Source organism: Streptopelia decaocto (genome assembly GCF_964273445.1).
Source record: "Streptopelia decaocto genome assembly, chromosome: 5".
Classification (NCBI taxonomy): domain Eukaryota; kingdom Metazoa; phylum Chordata; class Aves; order Columbiformes; family Columbidae; genus Streptopelia; species Streptopelia decaocto.
In genome coordinates, this window is record NC_138659.1 from 61,048,208 (window position 1) to 61,067,321 (window position 19,114).

The 19,114-nt window shown below is 39.8% G+C and overlaps 1 protein-coding gene across 2 annotated transcripts in view; it reads right to left on the bottom strand.

The window, feature by feature from the left end:
* The window catches only part of SORCS1 (sortilin related VPS10 domain containing receptor 1), a 286,937-nt gene that overhangs the window by 184,373 nt on the left and 83,450 nt on the right, over nucleotides 1–19,114 (bottom strand). For both annotated transcript variants that reach the window (XM_082054531.1, XM_082054530.1), the window contains exon 2: nucleotides 13,045–13,112. In XM_082054531.1, the coding sequence (XP_081910657.1) occupies nucleotides 13,045–13,112 (68 nt within the window). The remainder of the gene's footprint in view (nucleotides 1–13,044; nucleotides 13,113–19,114) is intronic.

Sequence of the window (19,114 nt, forward strand, 5' to 3'; positions counted from 1 at the left end):
TACACATGTAAATTAAGGCTGTAAGGTAGCTGAGATGTTGCTGATTCACTCAGCATCCTCTCCCCCCTTCCTGGATGGATTAGAGCTCATTAAGTGCAGCTGGAAGACATTGGTTCCTATGTGAAATAAAACAGGTGCCAAAATGAATGGAATTATGCAGCCAGATTTATACTACACATCCTATGTGTACTGTCCCTATGTGTCAGACTGAGCTACGACATTTTTTGTGTTTTCTGAAGTAATGAAATCCTTCCATCAAGATTACGTCCTTAAAGTTACTAACACAGATATCAAAGGTATCAATGTTCAATCTTTAAGTGGTGAGGGGGAGTTCCTGCATACGGATGGGTAGACACAGTGAGTATTGGCATCATTCCATGTATGATGTTACTTGGATCCACTGAGAGTAACACTGGCAATAATTCTCCTTTTCCCCAACTTACCTCTCCATCAGTGAATAGATATTTTGCAGCCAGTAGAGGCTGACTCATCCTATCAGATGGTGAACGTCAAAGCTTTGCAGAAGTTAAGGCTGCCTTTCAGATTTCTTTCTCAGAACAGAGAGCACACAGCTTGCTAGAATTTTAACTCCTGCTTTTTCCTTTCTGACCAAGACTTCTGCAGGTATTGGGGTGGGGGGAGGATGGAATTTTCTCATGGGAAGCTGATCTATCAAACAGAGGAGGATGTAGATTCAATTCTCTAGATCATATTCAAGCAGAAGAAGGCAAAACAGTCATCACTTGGTTCATCCAGAAAATTAAACTAATTAACAAGCCAATAAGGTCCCCATTGTAGGTTCAGGCATACTAATGAAATAGCAGTCACCAAGGTACTGAGTCATGTGCCCCAAGTAGCTGGGTCTTCAGAATCAAGGTCATTGACACCTCTCTGAAGAGAAAAATATTTCTGAGGTTGTAGGAACAATATGGCCAGCCTGGCAGCACTATAGAACCAAATATCATCCAGGACCACCACACACTTTACTCTTCCATACTTTCATTTTCTAGTAAGCAGCATGGTACAAAACTATGCAGCACGAGTTTACTAAAGAACCAGAATTTTTCCTTACTGCTTAATGGAGCTTTCCAAAGGCATCCCTTTTGCTTTGTCCCTTCGTTAAAAGAATAAGGCAATGCTTAAAGAGCAATCAATAAAACTCAAAAGACAGACTCTACTCCATCTGCCATATGGAGCTTCTTGCCCTAAAGGCTACACACAAGTGCAATTTTGTATCATTTACTTTTTTTTCATTTCCATAGGGCACTCAGTCTAATATAGGGAGTGGCAAGTTCATTTTATAATAAAATACAGTCCGGTGAATATGCTTTCATTACACAGCAGGACTTCACATATATAAAGAAATGTGGGAAAAGAAACTGGGTGGTTGAAGGCACAGAAAACATCTTACTCAAGCATTAATTCAGCTCTCACTGCAGTTGACATAGCCAAACCACCGCCTGGTGCCTTTCAGCTGCCCACCATTCTGGGCACTAAAAGTTTACATCAGTTCAAAGGAAGGAAAAATAATTCACACAAAAACACACTCACCAAAGGCTAATAAACACTTCTATTAAAACTCTTCTGCTGGAGCCAGAAGTCTGTATTAGGTGGAAGGCTACATCAATAAGTATGACACACCTCCTTCAATGATCAGCTCTTACAGACTTGATAAGATTATTTATAATTTTAAAAAAGGCTAGAGTGATAGCTGTTATAACAGGAATAAATAGCCTCAGACCCACCCTCAGCTAAGGGAGACACTTGGATTTCAGATTTGGTTTGGAAGAAAGTTGCAACATGGAGCTCCTCTGTCACTGGAATCCATTTCATGAATAATTCTAGATCTTACCTTTTCTTCCATATCAAACTAACAAAAACCTCCATTCCCAGCCTCCCCCAACTCTTTTTTTTTTTTTTTTTTTTCACAGCACTAACCAACATTCCAGGAGTTACTGTATATCAAAGATAATCCACACACATAAAACCAGGCTATTAAATCTCTATACAAGGGTTTTTTTTTCAAGCAATTTGAATAGAAATTCTGCAAATTAACAAGCCTTGTTTACTCTGAGAGGTTTATTCCATTTTCTTTCTAAACCAATTGACTCAGCAGGTTTCTTCTGAAACAATAAAGAGCAACTACTGAATATAAGACAAGCCAAATGCCAAACCTAACACCTTTTTAATTATGTTAACAGAGTGGCTGGACAATGAATTTATACTTATTACAATGCTGACCATTATTTTCTAATGGGACATAGATTGAATCAACTTTATAGCTACACTTACTGTAGTTTCAACCACCTTTTCTGTTTACTTTGCATTTTCATAATGCCAAAAAGCTAAGCGATAATAGCAGATATCATAATAGTATCAATAGTAAGAAGAAAGGCCTAACAAGAAGGTGATGCTGCTTTTATATTAGTGGCCAGAAGTCATTTCTGGAGCAGATCAACAGCTAGTGGAAAGTGGTGCAGTTTGACTCAGGTCAGTGAATTAATACAAGTTTCTACAAGCAAAAGAGCTGACTCCTCATGCAACCCCTCTAATCCTAACCATGTCTAATCTTCTTTGCTTCAAAAAAACTAGATTTCCTCTCCCACCTTTCTTCTGCACTTGTCTCTTTTTTCACCTGGCCTGAGCAATCTTTTGCCTGCCTTATTCACTACTCATTCCACTATTCTTTCATTTGTTTCACCTCCCAACTCGCTATTCTTATAAACAGACACCAAACTTGGTTCACTTGCGGTTTCAAGTGTTTGCTATGCGCATGACCTTAGGGAGGTGTTTCAGATCTGTTTAATTTTATGTCTATTCTTTAATTCAAATCAACATTTCACTAAGTTAGCCTTGTGCTGAATTAGGTAATTTGGAATGAATTAACCTAAAATTATTATCTTAGCAAAAAGAAAATGAGCAAATTTAGATATGAGATGCAACTACATCACAATAGCAACACTTGTATTGTGTACATTTACCTATACAGAGTTCTGTGCTACCACATCATCAAGGTGTGCATCTTGTGTCAGGGCAGAAGTTTGTTTAGCTCAGTGCCCTGCCTCTAACAGTGGTTAATAACAGTTATCTGTGTAAGACCTCAGGAAGTATGAATTTGTATTTCCTCTAAATACTCTCCCAGCCCCCAATAACTGGGATACTGTGACTTTCTGGACCACAGATGCCATACTCCGTAGGCATATTTAACTTGTTTCTGGAGCATATAGACATCCTAAAGCGTGCAATGCATCATTGCACTTCCCTTTTGTCTTTCAGTTCTGCACAGAAGTTCCATCCTAGGTGCAGGGTTTTGCACATTGTCACAAAGTTTTTCATGCCAAATCATTGTCTTAAAAATAAACGTTTCTTAGTCTTAATTTCTTTACAAATTCAGCTCTTGGCTCCTTAGCTTACATAGCCATTGATCAAAGCAGTCAATTTTGGCCCCTTCACAACGGGACATGGTGTTCAGTTCTCTGCCTATTACAGTTCCTATGTACTGGCTGATTGCAGCTCTTCACAACGCTGTAAGGAGAGAGTACATGGTACTGTAAGTACAACCCTTCAGCTCTTGTCCTACTCTTATGTTTTGTTGGACTAAAAAACATTCTTCAAGTGAGCTCAGCTTAGTAAGTAATCCATTTGCTCACTGTGACTATCTCAGGTCTCTTTATGATTCACTATGCCACTTGTCTTAAAACCTGGAAGTTATAACAGATTTATTACCAGACTAATGGCAAAAATGGCCTATATCACTGCATCTAGAACTAACCTTGCAGAATGTCATTATAAATATCTTGCCAAAAGAGGATCCCTTGCAGCTGACTTCTGATACACTTTAATTTGCTGATTCTTGATTATGCCTAACCAAATATGTCACCATCTAATAGCCACAAGCCCATACAGTGACAGAACACTAATCTTCCAAACCCAGCCAGTATCCTGTTCCCTGAACCATGCAGCTCTTTTATATCACAGTAAGTTCATTCATACTCCTGCTCACTCAGATCACAAACTGGGCTGATTAACTCACAAAGAAACACTAAATAAGAAGCAGAATCCCTGTTCTGAATCCAGGGCCCTTCTTCCTCAATCAAACAAATTACTGTGTTGAGGAAGAAAAGTCAGGAGACTGAAAATAACTCCTCCAAGTCTCTCCTAAGACTGCATTTGGCTTCCAAACACTGTTGTGCATCATCTTAATAAAACACTTAGGGAAATAAATCAAAGGCTATTAAAACACTTGTGACATCACACTTGTTTCTTTGAGTAAAATTCACGTCTTTAATTTACAGTGCGTGAGTGCTGAGTAGGTGGTAGACTTTAAAGGAAAAATAAAAAATATATTGGCTTCTTCTTCCCTTGTCTCCTCTACCAGAGATAAAGCAGACTGGCATTGTAATGTGCTTTTCTTACAAAAGAGTTAGCATTGTGAAAGCTGTTAACACACGAAGAAAGATTACAAAGAATAAGACCATTTACCTTTGAAAAGGGAACACTTAGAAGGGAAATTTACTGAGGTCTTTAAGTTTCTTTCTTACTACCTTCATCGTGACTAGCCTCTAAATGTTATGCTGCCTCATAACAAGAGAGCACATCCTCACTCGAGCATTGGCAGGGAAGCAAAAAGAAATTATATTTTCACAATGCCTGTAGTCAGTGCACACTGCTCACAGAAAAACAAGGTCAGAGTCTTGCAAACCACAGATGTGGTTACTGGCCCATAATTTAATAGCCTAATATATAAAACGTACATTTTTATCTAGGTATTAATGTTAATATGGCAGGTCATCAGAACTTCAGGGAATAAGCTCATTTCTATAGCAGGGCAAGAAAGAAAAATTATCCCAAAGGTAGTAGGTTTCTGTTTGAGAGTTTAACATGGATAACAGCTGTCATTTATTGGGCATTGCTGGAGGCAGGGTAGGAAAAGAAAGCAGAGTACCTCTTGAAGACTCTAGCAAGGAAACCTAATTTTGAGGAAGAACTGTGCAAAAAACTTCACATGGAAGGGTGTTGCTTCCACTTAGGCAGTGCTACCATGTATAATAGCAAGAAGGAAAAAAGGCTGCAGTTCTACCTCTCTCACCTCCCAGAAAACACAAGAACAGGGAAGCTGAGAAGGTACAAACACAATTAGAATAAAAGTTGTTTCATATCTTCATAAAGAAACAGCTGTTACAAGTGAGGTTCATAAAGATTTTGCTTTGCTGCTACCTCTAGTGCTGGGAAGAACTACCAGATGGGAGAATCAATGCCACACAGTTCATGGTCATAAAACAACTTCTGCATTGATTTTTTCTTCCTTGGAAAGAGAACTGATTATTTTAGAGGAATGGTTTTGAATCTCTTTTCTTACCCTTTTGCAAGCATCAATCTCTGTTCAGGCAAAATCCAAACTCAAGATGTCATAAACTGACCCAAAGATGACAATTCACCCTGCCTACAAAGATAATCCAAGGGTTTCGCAATGACCTGTTAGGAATTGGATGAGAATAGACCATAACTTTGTCTTGGTAAAGCATAGGTCAGATGTGTTAGTCTTCAATCATGGACAGAGATTGTAAGTTTATGCAGCTGTGTTTCCACTCAGACTCTTTCAGGACTGTTTTTAATTAGCCAGTTTCATCCAAACCTCCCAGCTCATTACTGCAGACAAGGAACATAACCCTGTTATCCACACATGCAACAGTGAAGCAGCTTTCCCAAAGCTGTGTGCAAGAAGGCTGGGGCTCACAGCTCTGATTCCCATTCCACAACTATCCACAAAAAACATGTTGCTTCCTATAAGCAAGGACAGAAATAAACACACCCAAACTATCAGTAAGAACGCGGTGATTTGTTGGTAAAGCATAATGGGAGCTCAAACCTGCCTACAGCTTCCTTTTATCCTCCTTTCGGACCTTTGGAGTTCAGATGTCAAGCCAGAATAACTCACTCAGAGTAGTATTTTTACCCAAGCTCAGCCTCAAATACATTCATTCATTCTTTGTGATTATATATTATATATTATTAAATATATTATATTATTCTTCTTTGTGAATACATATCTCTCTGAAAAGATATGTACGATTTTACCCAGCTTTGCAAAAGGAAGAGTGACTGCACAGATCTGAAAGAGATTGAAATATCAGAACATAAAGGGTGTTTTACTTTCTGTTTATGAACTGGTAACTACTGCGTTGGTTGTCTTTCCTCTTACATATCAGCTCCAGTCCAGCTTGTCTGCAACTATTACACAGCCACACAGACGGAGAAACCCCATGGACCGGAACCAGAGATAGCTCTGCTATGTTTCACCAATATAATTTGTAAAAATACATACAGTCTAGGAAACAGATGTGCAAGTCCATCTTCTAATTTGCAGAACAAGAATAAAAACCACATTTAAACACTCTATGTCTATAAAGTGGCAGGAACATCGTGCATCTGGTATTTACAATATATTGATAATATATGTCAGTATTAATATTTATTATCTTGATTTACATGGGTTTTTTAATGCAGAAAATTTACTGGGGTTCTTTTTTATTTACTTGATAACAGTCCTACATTTCATGACTGGCTGCAAGAGGGAACACATTTTTAATATGCTTAATAAATTTATGTCTTCATTAGTGCTGAATGTTTTATCCACGCAGACCAGGCAATGAGGAGAACATCACTAAATCCTCAACCAAATCTGATCCTTCAGAATATCAGGATATGGTTCTTCAAGGCATGCCAAGGCAGAACTTACTGGAAACTGATTTAACAAAGACAAATGTTACACTGCAAAATGCAAGGGTTATACTGGCCCTCATTCTTCAGGGAAGGTAAGAATGTGGTAAAATTAAATAAGGTTTTTGTTTGACTGGTGTACCCCCCGCCCTTCCTCTGGTGTTATTGGAACCCTTTTTGATAGCAGGCAAAACACCCTAGGAAACTTTGGCAACCAACTAGAAGAACTGACTGTGCTAGAAATTATTATTACTGTTAGTCACCAGGGTAAAATAAGCTCCCTCATGTAAAAAAATTGATACGTATAGAAACTGCTAAGTCCCTAGGGGTCCTAATGGCTGAACAGTGTCCCATCACACAAGAAAAGGCTGTACTCGGCTCCAGATTCAGTCAGCACACAAAATTCATGTTCTAAGCTTCCTTGCAGGGCAAGGTATTCTGTTGCAATCAAATCACAAAAAGATACTGCTTCCTTTGTGAATAGCTGAGTGTGCAAACCCATTCTTCCTTCCCCCTAGATGCCCTCCAGCATCTGCACACTGAGCAGCCAGGGCTTCATATTTTTATGGGAACAAAAATATAAAAAAATTAAAATAAAAAACCCCACATTGTTACAGTTTCACTAAATGCTCATGGCAGATAATGTAGCAGCATTTATCGAGCTCTCATAATCAAGAAAAGTGACTTACATTGAGCAACCAAAGCACCATATTTATAGGTAAATGCATTTCAGATAGTCCTTTCCAAGTTCCCCTTTCCCATGAAACTGCTGGTTAAATGTGCTTAATGTGACTCTCCCTCCCTTCATTTTGTCAGTTCCTCTCTCATATGGATTTGTTTCTTCTACCTGCTTCAGCTAAAAGGCCCTAATCTGCTGTTGCAGAGCACACTGTGTCACTAAGCCACAAGTTATGACCTTATTAATGTGGCTCAGCAGGTAGAAAATAAATGTGAGTTAAAAACAGCCCATCTGCAAAACAGAAGTAAGGAACCAGCATGAAGTGTGCAAAAAAATTATGAATACAACATCAGACATATTCTAGAAATTTCCCCCGAAAGAAGTAAGCAAATACTGACAGTCTTCAAAGTTTCCTGTTGTAAAAAGTCTCTAGTCTAGAGAAGAAAATCTTCATAATCACATAAAAAATACTGAAGATGACATGGGTGGCTATAGCTCCTATTTGTAGATTGCATTCTTCATAGCAAGGAGCAAGAAAATTGCATGCAGAAACATTAGTATGTGAGGCTTCAAAGCATCTACAGTATTAATAACCACATAGGTCAACTCACAGCCAAGTCTTTTTAAACAACAGGATTCAAGGGAGAAAGATGCCTAACAGAGATCATCTAGCTAATATTGCAAGGTTGTATTCAGATTTGATCCTCAATCCACATCTGTCTCCCTGAGGCTTCTAGCCCTAGAACAGCTGCAAGAGAAAAAAAAAAAACCAACACATTCCTGTTGGCCTTTGTTCCTTTTCAGTAGCTGACAAACTAATGTAAAGCCATCTCCAACAAATAAGTGTTTTAACCCAAACACTCCCACGTGTAATGGAGATTATGAGACTACCCAACATACAGACATAAAGCAATGGTACTTAGATCTTTGTAGAATACCAAGTACCTTGGTCTATATTAGCCCAAAATCTTGTCTCCAGCAGTGGCTGAGAGCAGAAGAGGATAAGAACAAGGTAAGGACAGTGAATTATTTATTTTGTCAAACTATCCCACAGGATAAATGAAGTTTATTCCAATACTGAGAGGTGGACATGCTCTGAGGGGTCTGATTCTTCTCTGGCTTACCTACCCAATTTCCCTTCTCGAAAGGACAGAGTTGCATATGTGCATTGGTGGTGTTGGAAGGTGGGTTGAGTAAACTGGTGGAAGGGCTACAGCACTAGTTCATGGTTAAACAAGAAGGCTGTAAAAACACTGGAAACAGAGTCTTGGAGTTCTGAGAATTATCTTGCTGCAACCTCTCTAATACTTATCACCAGGCATTCTTCAAAGTATTGCAGATACCAGTTAGCTAAATCCATTCTAAGATATCTGGGGTGGTGGGGGGAAGTACAACTACTAACATATCCTGCTTTACATCTTGGAAGTTAAAGCTAGGTCTGTATGAGGCATAGGTATTTTTCAGAGTCCCTGAGATTCCTTTACGGCATATGTGCTAAAGCTTCCTTACTGAAGAAACCAGGAGCAGTGAAGGACAGGCTGGAGGGTTAAGCACTCCTGAACCAGGGAGTTCAGTGTTCAGGCACAGTGTTGGAGTGCAGGACTATTATCAACAACTTCCAGAACTAACAGAGCATCAGATTGTGATTTAGAATACAAATGCTCTCAAACCAAGCGAACTCTACATCTGTCTACTTTCAGGATGAAAAGCAATGTTTAATTACTGCTATTTTTACAGCTAGTTCCAAGAAATTACTAATTCATGATGAAATACAGTTACAAGAAGGCAAAGAAGTGAGTGGCAGTCATTCTTGCTTATCAGCATCTCACTGCCCTGAGGGAAAGCATCCTGCACACACATCTTTCCAGAGCATCATATGTACACAAACAGAAAAAAGATTAGTGCTCCCCACAGCTGTCTGCAGCTCATGGATAACATAGTCACTATTCTGACATTTTTATTTATTGGAAACATAAGCTTATCTTACTCCAGTAGTAAAAAACATCTTCTCCTAACTCTCACAGCTTAATCCTCTTCGTGATCTGAGATATCTCTAGGAGAAGAAGAGAAATAAATCCAATACACTCAGTTAATTGCTCAGTGACAGGTAATCTTTTCTCCTCCATTTTCTTCCTCTTCTATAAAAAAGAATAGCAAGAAGTAAATAAAAAGCCCACAACTAAAACTGTGGAAAAAGTCTGCTGAGAGAATAACTGCATAATTAACGTCAGGCACAGCCTGATGCAAAAATCTCATTTCCCACATAGAGAAGCAGCAGCTCACTTACCATCCCAAGCTTGGTGAGCATAGAGCCTTAGCACTCTAGGAAATTGTACAGATTTTCTCTCTCTCTCTTTTCTCTTACTGTATTTCATCCCCTCATGTCCATTACCAGTGGCCTCTTAATTCATCGGTAGTTTTAGAAGGGTGATCTCCATCCATTAGCGCTGTGGCCTGCTGTAGTTAAACTGGCTGAAAAATTACAAGGAAATGCCATCCTACAAGGCAGTGGTGTGTTTATAAAAAAGATAGACTAATATCTTGTAGGCAATGGCATAGTTGTGTTATAGATGGTTACAGTCCCATCTGTCACAAGACTGCTTAAATCATCCAACTACATCTTCGAATGACAGATATGCTTATAACTAGCTATAGCATAAATGACTAGTTTCTGTGACATGCTTCTAAACAGCCCCTCATCATTCATCAACCTTTTGAGAATGCACTCTGCACAAGAGGAGAGAGTGGTATTTCTTTGCCATGTATTCAAGGCAGAGATTCCTCTTCAGTTGCAGGTACCTACAGAACTACCTTTCTCCTCTGTCCCTAAGGAACAGAACTCTTGACATCAGAAATCAAACCAGACATGAGATCATGCTTTCTTCCATTCCCCAGCATCAAAACTAGAGGAATGAAATAAAGTGTAAGATACATTCATCTTCTCCTCTCACTTCTGTGGTGTTTTTTTTTGTTTGTTTGTTTGTTTTTGTTTGTTTGGTTTGGTTTTTGTTTTTTGTTTGTTTGTTTTTGTTTGTTGTTTGTTGGTTTTGTTTTGTTTGTGTTTTTTGTTTTTGTTGTTTGTTTTTTTTTTTTCTTCTATACTTTTTAAACAAGCAGGGAGATTTAAATTAACATGTCACTTAAGCAGCCAAGAAGAGCAACAGCTAATAACCTCTGTAGGGTGCATTGAATAATAAGATACACCCATCTTGACTTTTTTTTTCCATTTACACTAAGAACAGAGAATCTGTCCTGGGATCTTCACAAAGATATTTATTAGTGACCTGAAGGCATGCATGCATGGTGAGCAGGGATCTAGCAGCAGAGACAGACTCAAGACAGAGAACAACGTAACCACCTGAGGCATGGGTAAGGTAACAGGACCGAGGAACAACAATGAAGTTCACTGGCAACTTTCAGAGAACTCACAAGCACTGAAGAGCCAATCAAGAATAATGGAGCACTATGAAGATAAGTGGGTTGATTTTAGCTATCCTGTTTCTCCTTCAATATTTCCCAGTCCAAAGTATTTGCCCAGGGATTCTGGATGGTTGGTCATGGAACTGTAAGCAAGTCCTCACAAGTGACATGTGCCAAGTGAACCTGAAGCTGATAGGTCCAAAGCAAGACAAGTGGTTCCTCACATAATCTGTGGAACTCCTAACTCTAAGATGCCACAGGTATCAAAAAATTTAACACACTCCAAGAGACATTAAGAAAGTGAGCACCTGGGATACTAGTCCCCTGGTATATACTAAACTCCAAAAGATATTCAGATCTTGATAGACCTTAAACTGAAAGTTGAAGAAGGACCCCCAAACCTAAGAACAAATCCTAGGAGAACACTAGGGCTGTCTGAAGTCCAGACAACTGTGTTTCCCTCACTTACTCTAAGACTGCTACACTGCCCAAGCCCCAGCTTCTGGTACATCTTCCAATGACATCCCCACAGTCCCTTTTTCTTGGAATCAGGATAAGATTTATGCCATTGGGGCACAGCCCAGAAAAAAAACAATTCTGGAAAAGGCAACAGCATAAGGTCATCAGCGCAATTTTGAGCCCACATTCATACACTTCCATAGGAAGTGTGTTTTCCACTGTCACGTGTCTGTCCTATTTTCAGTCCTAAACCAATGCCTCAACACAATCCTGCATTGCATCACATAAGTAAATTAATTCTTCAACACTGTCATCAATGGGGAAAGAGGTGTCTCCACATGTTGAAACACCACACCTTCCTCAATGACTGATGAAACAGATTAATATTTTTCAGGCTGAAATGATTGAGGACAGTAAGAAGAAATAAAAATATTTCATATTTATGAATATTCTTTCTCAAAACCATTAGGAAATAAAACGATCTACTCCAAAACCCTTTCAGAAAAACATCACCAAAGCCATAGTCCTGAAAGGTCCTTTACTATGGTGTGTACACCATCGTAAATACAAAGGGAGTCGAGAAAATGCGATCAGTTTTGATCTCAAAACATAGCAGCAACATATATGAAATGGAAAGATCTGAGTATCCCCCCACTGCAGGATGAGAAACCATTTATCCAACCCCACAAACCAGTAATGTGTTCCTGCTGCTGTTCAGAACAAATCCTAGAAACTTTTAATTTCTTTAGCTTTTTGTTTCATATGTTTTTTTGAAGTATTTTGTTTGTTTTATTTCTTCAGGCCAGCGAGTAGAGCACTAGCCTGAGTTCAGAATACACTCCATGTCAAATCCCTCCTCTGTCATTCTCGTAAAACCTTGCTCAGTACCTTGAACAGAAAGGTCATTTGTTCCACTTCTGACCCAAAATTCTTCCTTAGAAATGAAAAACCTTTCTTCAACAAGCTCATCAAAAGTTCATTCTAACAAGAAGTTTTAGTTTCAAATACCCAAAGTTTTCTTGCATCAAGATGGTAGCCTGTCCACCTCCATCAATCACCTGCATACAAAACCCCTAGACTTCCCACCAATGGTTGACAGATGGAACCACAAGAAAACCTCTCTTTCATCAATTACAGGTCATGAAAGAGAGAGAAAAACAGGCACCATCTGCTCTCAGTGAATCCAAATAATAGCCTTAAGAAACAGGACATGGTCCAGCTCTCTTTCTTTTGGTTCACAGAGTGCATGATACACTTTGAAATCATGAAAGTATCAAGGCATTTCCCATAAATCAGTCCAGTAGTAAACATCACACCAGTGGTAATAATTATCTTGTGCTAATACTATCAGTTCTGGATAAACACACATGGAATACTTGCTCACAGGTATTCCACCAGTCTTAGTAGCACTGATTTTTCATAAGGATCATTTGGGCAGCAGACAGTCATAAGATCCTTCATTACAAACAAGGACTTGAGGCTATTAACTTCTCCTAAAAATAAGCCATTTGGTTTATTTGATTCTGAATAAGATGGGAAAGGGGAAATCATATGATAGCAGGTTCATTAAATATGTTATCTAGCTGAAACAAGATAATCAGACTTCAGTCTCTTCGTCCTTGAGCATGAAAGAATAGAAACGAGAGGGTTCAGCTATAAACCTTCCAGTACATTTTAAAAAATCCAATTAAATTCAATAAAATAATTGTATCAGGCTCTTTCTATTTAAGTAAGGTGGTGATTATTAACTCAATTTATCTCCATACCTCCAAAGAGAGCTCTCTGTGATGCTTCCCAGGTTGTAGTCATACAGCTTTGTCAGAATTAGAATCACCTGAAGACAAAAGAAGAAATCATGGTTAGTCTCAAACAATTACAATCTTACAGAACTTAAATGACCCCAGGGAGGGCTTAGAATTCCTTTAATGGGTGCTTAACATAATTGAATGAATTGCTAAAAGCATTTGCTTAAACTGACATGGGAAGTATTTGCAGAGATGTATGTTGAGCTAATCAGACTTGTTCTTGCTCAGCTCCTCTGCATGATATTGCCAACAGGTTCTTGCCTTAACCTTGGGAGGCAGAGTTCAGTGGGAAGGAGTTGACATGCTAGACAATATTTCAGGATACCAGATGAGATCTGCTGTATGCAACTATTTAGTGATTACTTTCTGCTCTGTTTCACAAGCACTGAAGTTGCTCATCTTTTCCACAGCTGTGGTCCACAGATAACCCACCAGCCTGTCTCCAGTCAAACTCTTTTTGGTTGTAGCAAATGAGATAACACAAGCATATGATCACCAGTCTTAGCCTGGGAGACTCAGACTGCACATCAGGAAAAAAATCTCCATAAGGAAAGTAGTTCAACACTGGAACAGGCTATTCAGAACATCTATGAAGCATCAAAGGGCAACAAAGATGATTAAGGGAGTGGAGCACCTCCCTTATGAAGAAAGGCTGAGGGAGCTGGATCTCTTTAATTTGGAGGAGACTGAGGGGTGACCTTATTAATGTTTATAAATATATAAAGGGTGAGTGCCATGAGGATGGAGCCAGGCTCTTCTCGGTGGCAAACAATGATAGGACAAGGGGTAATGGGTTCAAACTGGAACACGAGAGGTTCCACTTAAATTTGAGAAAAAACTTCTTCTCAGTAAGGGTGACAGAGCACTGGAACAGGCTGCCCATGGGGGTTGTGGAGTCTCCTTCTCTGGAGACATTCAAAACCCGCCTGGACATGTTCCTGTGCAACCTCACCTAGGCGTTCCTGCTCCAGCAGGGGGATTGGACTAGATGATCTTTTGAGGTTCCTTCCAATCCCATACATACTATGATACTGTGATCCATTCTTGGAAATTTTAGAGGCCTGGCTAGACAAAGTCATAGCTGACCTGATCTATAGCCCAGTGGTAACTCTGCTTTGAGTAAGAGGTTGAAATAGAGACCTCCAAAATGTCTCTAACAACCAACACTTCTATGACTTCACTGATAAGATTGAGATTTAGCCAGAACGGAAGTGTTTCCAGGTTTAGGAGGTTCATCAGCTCTTTTGATAAACATCTTTTCCCTCCTGCCAAAACAGACACTTATAGAATAAAATTATCTTACCATGGGGAGGAAAGCAATTTTAGCAAAAAGAATTTCCAGCAAAGCATTTCAGTCTGCTCTTTTGTTAATATATACAAAAAAACACTGACATTCAAGATGATGGGCTCCTTTAACAAGACCTATATTTGGGACATAAACCGCCAGATCATTACTACTGCTACTAATTTATTTTGCATTTTACCCTGCCAAGTCACTGTATATCTTATCCTCCTCTCTATCCCATTAAAACTGCAGTAAATTAAAGAGGCACAACACCTCTTATCTGACAAAACCCCTGATCTATATACCTCTACATTATTATTTTCAGCCTGGGTTCTTAAGAAATGAGACTCACTAATACATATCCCCCTGTTCCCTTGATAACATTGCCAACTTCAACCAATTTGGCAGAAAAGCAAAGTACTGGAGCAAATTCAGCCCCTATAAGCTCTGTGCAAGCTGACACCAGCACAAGAGAGGAATAGCCATGTGGCTGCTTGCACTGGGGGAGAGGAACAGACCTCACCACTGCCACTTCCAAAGGCAAAAGCCATCCTATAATATCTCTTACACACCAGTAGCCCCAGACCAGCCACACCATCAACTGTGTCTTTCCAATACGTTCAGCATGTGAGACAGAGTAGGGAAAGCACAGTGATGCTGGAGCTGAGGGCACAAGTGAGCACCTAGTTACTACAGCAGAGTAAGGTACAGGGGACAGGGCACACACATCTGACAGGCATCTGTTTCTGCAGCACAACTGTTAAATCCCTCATAGCACAGAGAGAGGCTGCCCAAAGTGTTTCCAATCTGCACTAACACAAGTCATGTGCAGCTGATGATAGAGACAGGAGAGACACCTGAAAAAACAGTTCTTTACCAGGGCAAGCCATCCCCCTAGAGCCAGGCTCAGCCAAGCCCTGAGCTCTTGCATGACCTCCCAGTCCATCCCCAGATCCTGCTTTACACAGCAGCTCACTCACATGTTCCCCTACCAGCCCTGGCCCATGGCCTCACAGCAGCAAGTCATCCCCAGGTCCTTCCAGGTGCCTGAACCACCAAGCCTGGACCCCACCATGTCCTCCAGCAGTACCCACCCTGTGGCAACTGGTGACCGATCCACAGTGGCCCCAACCCACAGTGACTCCTGCCTTGACCAAAGGTCCAGAGGACAACATGCATCCCATGTTACAATGGGGGCACTTCACACAATCACCATGAAGCTTCCTTTACACCCTGACATGGATGTTCTCTCCATCCCCCAAACAGACCAGACAACCCCATTGTCATGAGAGAGGTGTGTCTCTCCAGCCTGAAGAGTCCTTCTTTGAAGAGTCAGCCAACACGCAAAGTGCCGGCCACCTGCTGAGGCATCAGCTGGCAGAGCAGCAGCAGGCATATATGCTTTGCAAAGGCTTGTGCCAATTAGGGCTTAAAACATGCTAAATTTCAATCCCAGCCCTCCCAGGAATGCTTATCAGAGACAGCAGGGCAGCTATCTGCTCCAGATACAGAACCATGTCACCGCTATCCCTCACAGCATCCTCTATAGAGATCTATAAATCCCCTACTTAATAAATAAATGAAAATTAAGGAGAGAAAACAAGGAAGCAGAAAGGGTGTGCACATAAGGCCTTTCTGAATAACAACTCTCCCAATAAGGGGTAGCAGTGAACTCAATGAGGTTCAGTGCCAGCCTGCCTGGAGACCTTCATTACAATGTGGGAGCTGCACACACCCTTGGCTTCAAGCCTCTCCTGGATCTCCAAAGCAGCTGGTCAGTTACTTACATCTTTTTCCAGGCCTTGTTGTCTTCTTTTGGCCCTCTGTTTGCCAGAGGAACTAGACATGTCAATGACTAATTAATATTTCCCCTAATGAATATTTTGACATCTGGTAATTTTAGAAGCAGACCTGAAGACAGCAAACGGAGAAACTGAGCAAAATAAATAGGAAAATGAGCGGTGTTTTCCCCCCATTCTTTGTCATCAGCTGATGTAATCTTGGGGAAGACTATACAAGAATCAAGAAACACTTCTCCCATCTGTAAAACCCAAGAATTAGCATCAGGCTAATATTATGGAATACTAAGATTAGCAGCAAGTAATTACGGGTGCTAAACAGACTGAGAATTATTTTTCACAGTTTGCTCAGATTTTTACTTTTTCCAACCAGGCAAAATTCACAAATCTCAAAATTTCCATGACAGAAAATTCGAGAGAGAATTTTAATCTCCACTCTTAAGAAAAAAAAAAAAATCCTAGAAATAATATGAAATGACAAAAAAAAATCAAAAGTGTCAATATGAGAAATCAAAATATTTCACTTCCAGAGAGCTGAAATATCTCTTTTGTTCTTTTTTTCTTCCCACAGAAATTTCAGTAAAACCCACACACACTTAGAGTGGTGTAGCTCTCTTAGAACTGACAGATAGGGGGAAACATTCCATCATACTTCTTTTTGATATAGTTCTAACAGTCCTTCTGCAGAGGCATCCCTGGACCCATCCAACCATGCCTGTTAGTTGCAGACTCACTACATCCAGAACCTCAAATAATACCATTATATCCCGACTTCTTAGTAAATTTAGGATCAAATCTTAACATTTAACATTTCCAAACTAATATTTGTATTTGTGGAACAGGTATGCACCAGTTTGTTGGGTAATAGCTTACATATCTTCACTTGGTGCAAATACCCTATTTCCAAAACACAGTAGGGATTTCCTAGAGGAAGCTTTCCCATTTTCATGGACCTGTATCAGATCTCTCATATCTTTAAGCTTATCTCTAGTTTCAGCAGTCTCCTCATGTCATTTACTGTAGTTCAAATACTAACAATAGATTTGCTCAAACATGTACATGCAAAACAAACAATTGGGCAGACAATTGGGTATATCAGCCCTGGAGTTCAGTATTGTCTTTTCCCCTTTGTAATGACATTTGAATAACATATGCAAGGCCATGATATTGGTTATATTTACTTTTTCAGAAAACATATTTCTCCTTTGCTGTTCTCATTTCTTTGTTATTTAGCTTGCAAAGGTTAATTCCCATTTAAGATTGTTTCTTTTTTGTGGCTTTTTTTTTTTTCCCCTCCCTCTGTGGCTGTCACTATGTAGTACTGAGGAAACTAATGAACAGAGACATGCATATTATGTTGTTCTAAATGTCAGAATAGGGGCTCTGAAACACAGCAACAAAATGAAAAATATTGTCTCGCCTTTTTTTATTTCTTCCTTTCTTTTCATTTTCTGGGACTCAGTGTTTTTTCTCCCTTCTTTACCACTTACCAATCAATGTAAGCTAACAAGAGCAAAAAGAAAAGAACAAGTAAACTAGAAATACAATGGAAAAGGAGCTGAAAATCCAGTCTTATGCCAGCTCTGCTGTGAATACAGATAAGCCTTCCTATTGCATAGGAATGCAAAGCTTCAGAAAGTCTGTTCTTCATTAGGATCAGCAGTTGAAGTGGGTTATTCTACCACAGCAGGTACAGAAGAGAAGGAAAGAGAAAACTTCTTCACTTCTGCATTGACAGTTCAGAGCAAAAGGTATTTGAACCTGGGTTTACCACATCCCCAGTGAGTACACTAACCATGAGGTATACCACTAAAAATGTTTTGTTAGAATTACTTACATAAAGTAGAAAAGCCCCAGCAGGCAAGAAATTGACAGAAGGCTTGGTGGGTTAGCACATTCACCTGGGAAAAGACAGACTGACAAAAGAGGTACTTAAACCTGGCTCATCCATCTCCCAAAGGAAACCAGTTCCCAGTGGCTAATCTAGGAAGGGCAAGGGTATTTGCATCTTGTACACCATTATGTTTTTCTTCAAACTAAAACAGCATTTCAAGGAAAGCATACTTTGTTAATCACTCCTGACCTGTGATTGCTTTTCAAGACTTGGGATATGTTTTGAGCTGGAATCAGTGGCTGGACAGAAGAGACTGCTCTGTGAATTTGCCATTTTAAGCCCTAGGAGGCTCTTTACTATCTTGGGAGAAATTCTAGGGTAAGCATGGTTAAATTTTTCCCAGATCTACCTTGGCTCATGTTCGACTGGTGTATGCTGTCTCACCACACCCTTCCTTGTGCTTCTGACCCAGGTTTAGTACTGGCTTAAATATTTGTCATGAACTTGTTTTCAACTGCCTTACAAATAGAAGTAGCAAGGCCCCTACAGGATATCAGACAAACCACATTCCTTACTACAGCACCAATTCCAAATGTAATGCAAGGATTACATTTATGCTGACATTTCTCCCCTGGCCAAAAAATATTTTGTCTTAGTGAACAGTACTGAACTAGCTGATCAGGAAGGTAGTGAACAGAAGTGTGTACACTGCTGCTGATCAGGCTCATAACACATTAAAAAGGAGGAGACAGGCTACACTCTGTGGCCGTGTAACTCGTCTGGTGCTAATGATGTGTGTCCAGAAAGCAAGCAAGCCCACACTGAGCTATCTTCTGCCACTGCTACACAGAAACCAGTATGTCAGCCAGCTAATAACACACTCGGTCAGGGATTGTAACACTCCACACTAGTCACTGACAATTGCAAAATTTACTCCTCAGAACACTATATGAGCACTATGTTAAAACATGTCCATACTTATTCAAGCTAGGCGAAACAAGGATGTGGACTTTAACAACTGTTGTGTTCAAGGTTTGATCAGCATTATTAAAGATGCATCTATGCAAAGCGGTCTGTAATAATCCAACTCAATCTCATTTCTGCCAACAGTGC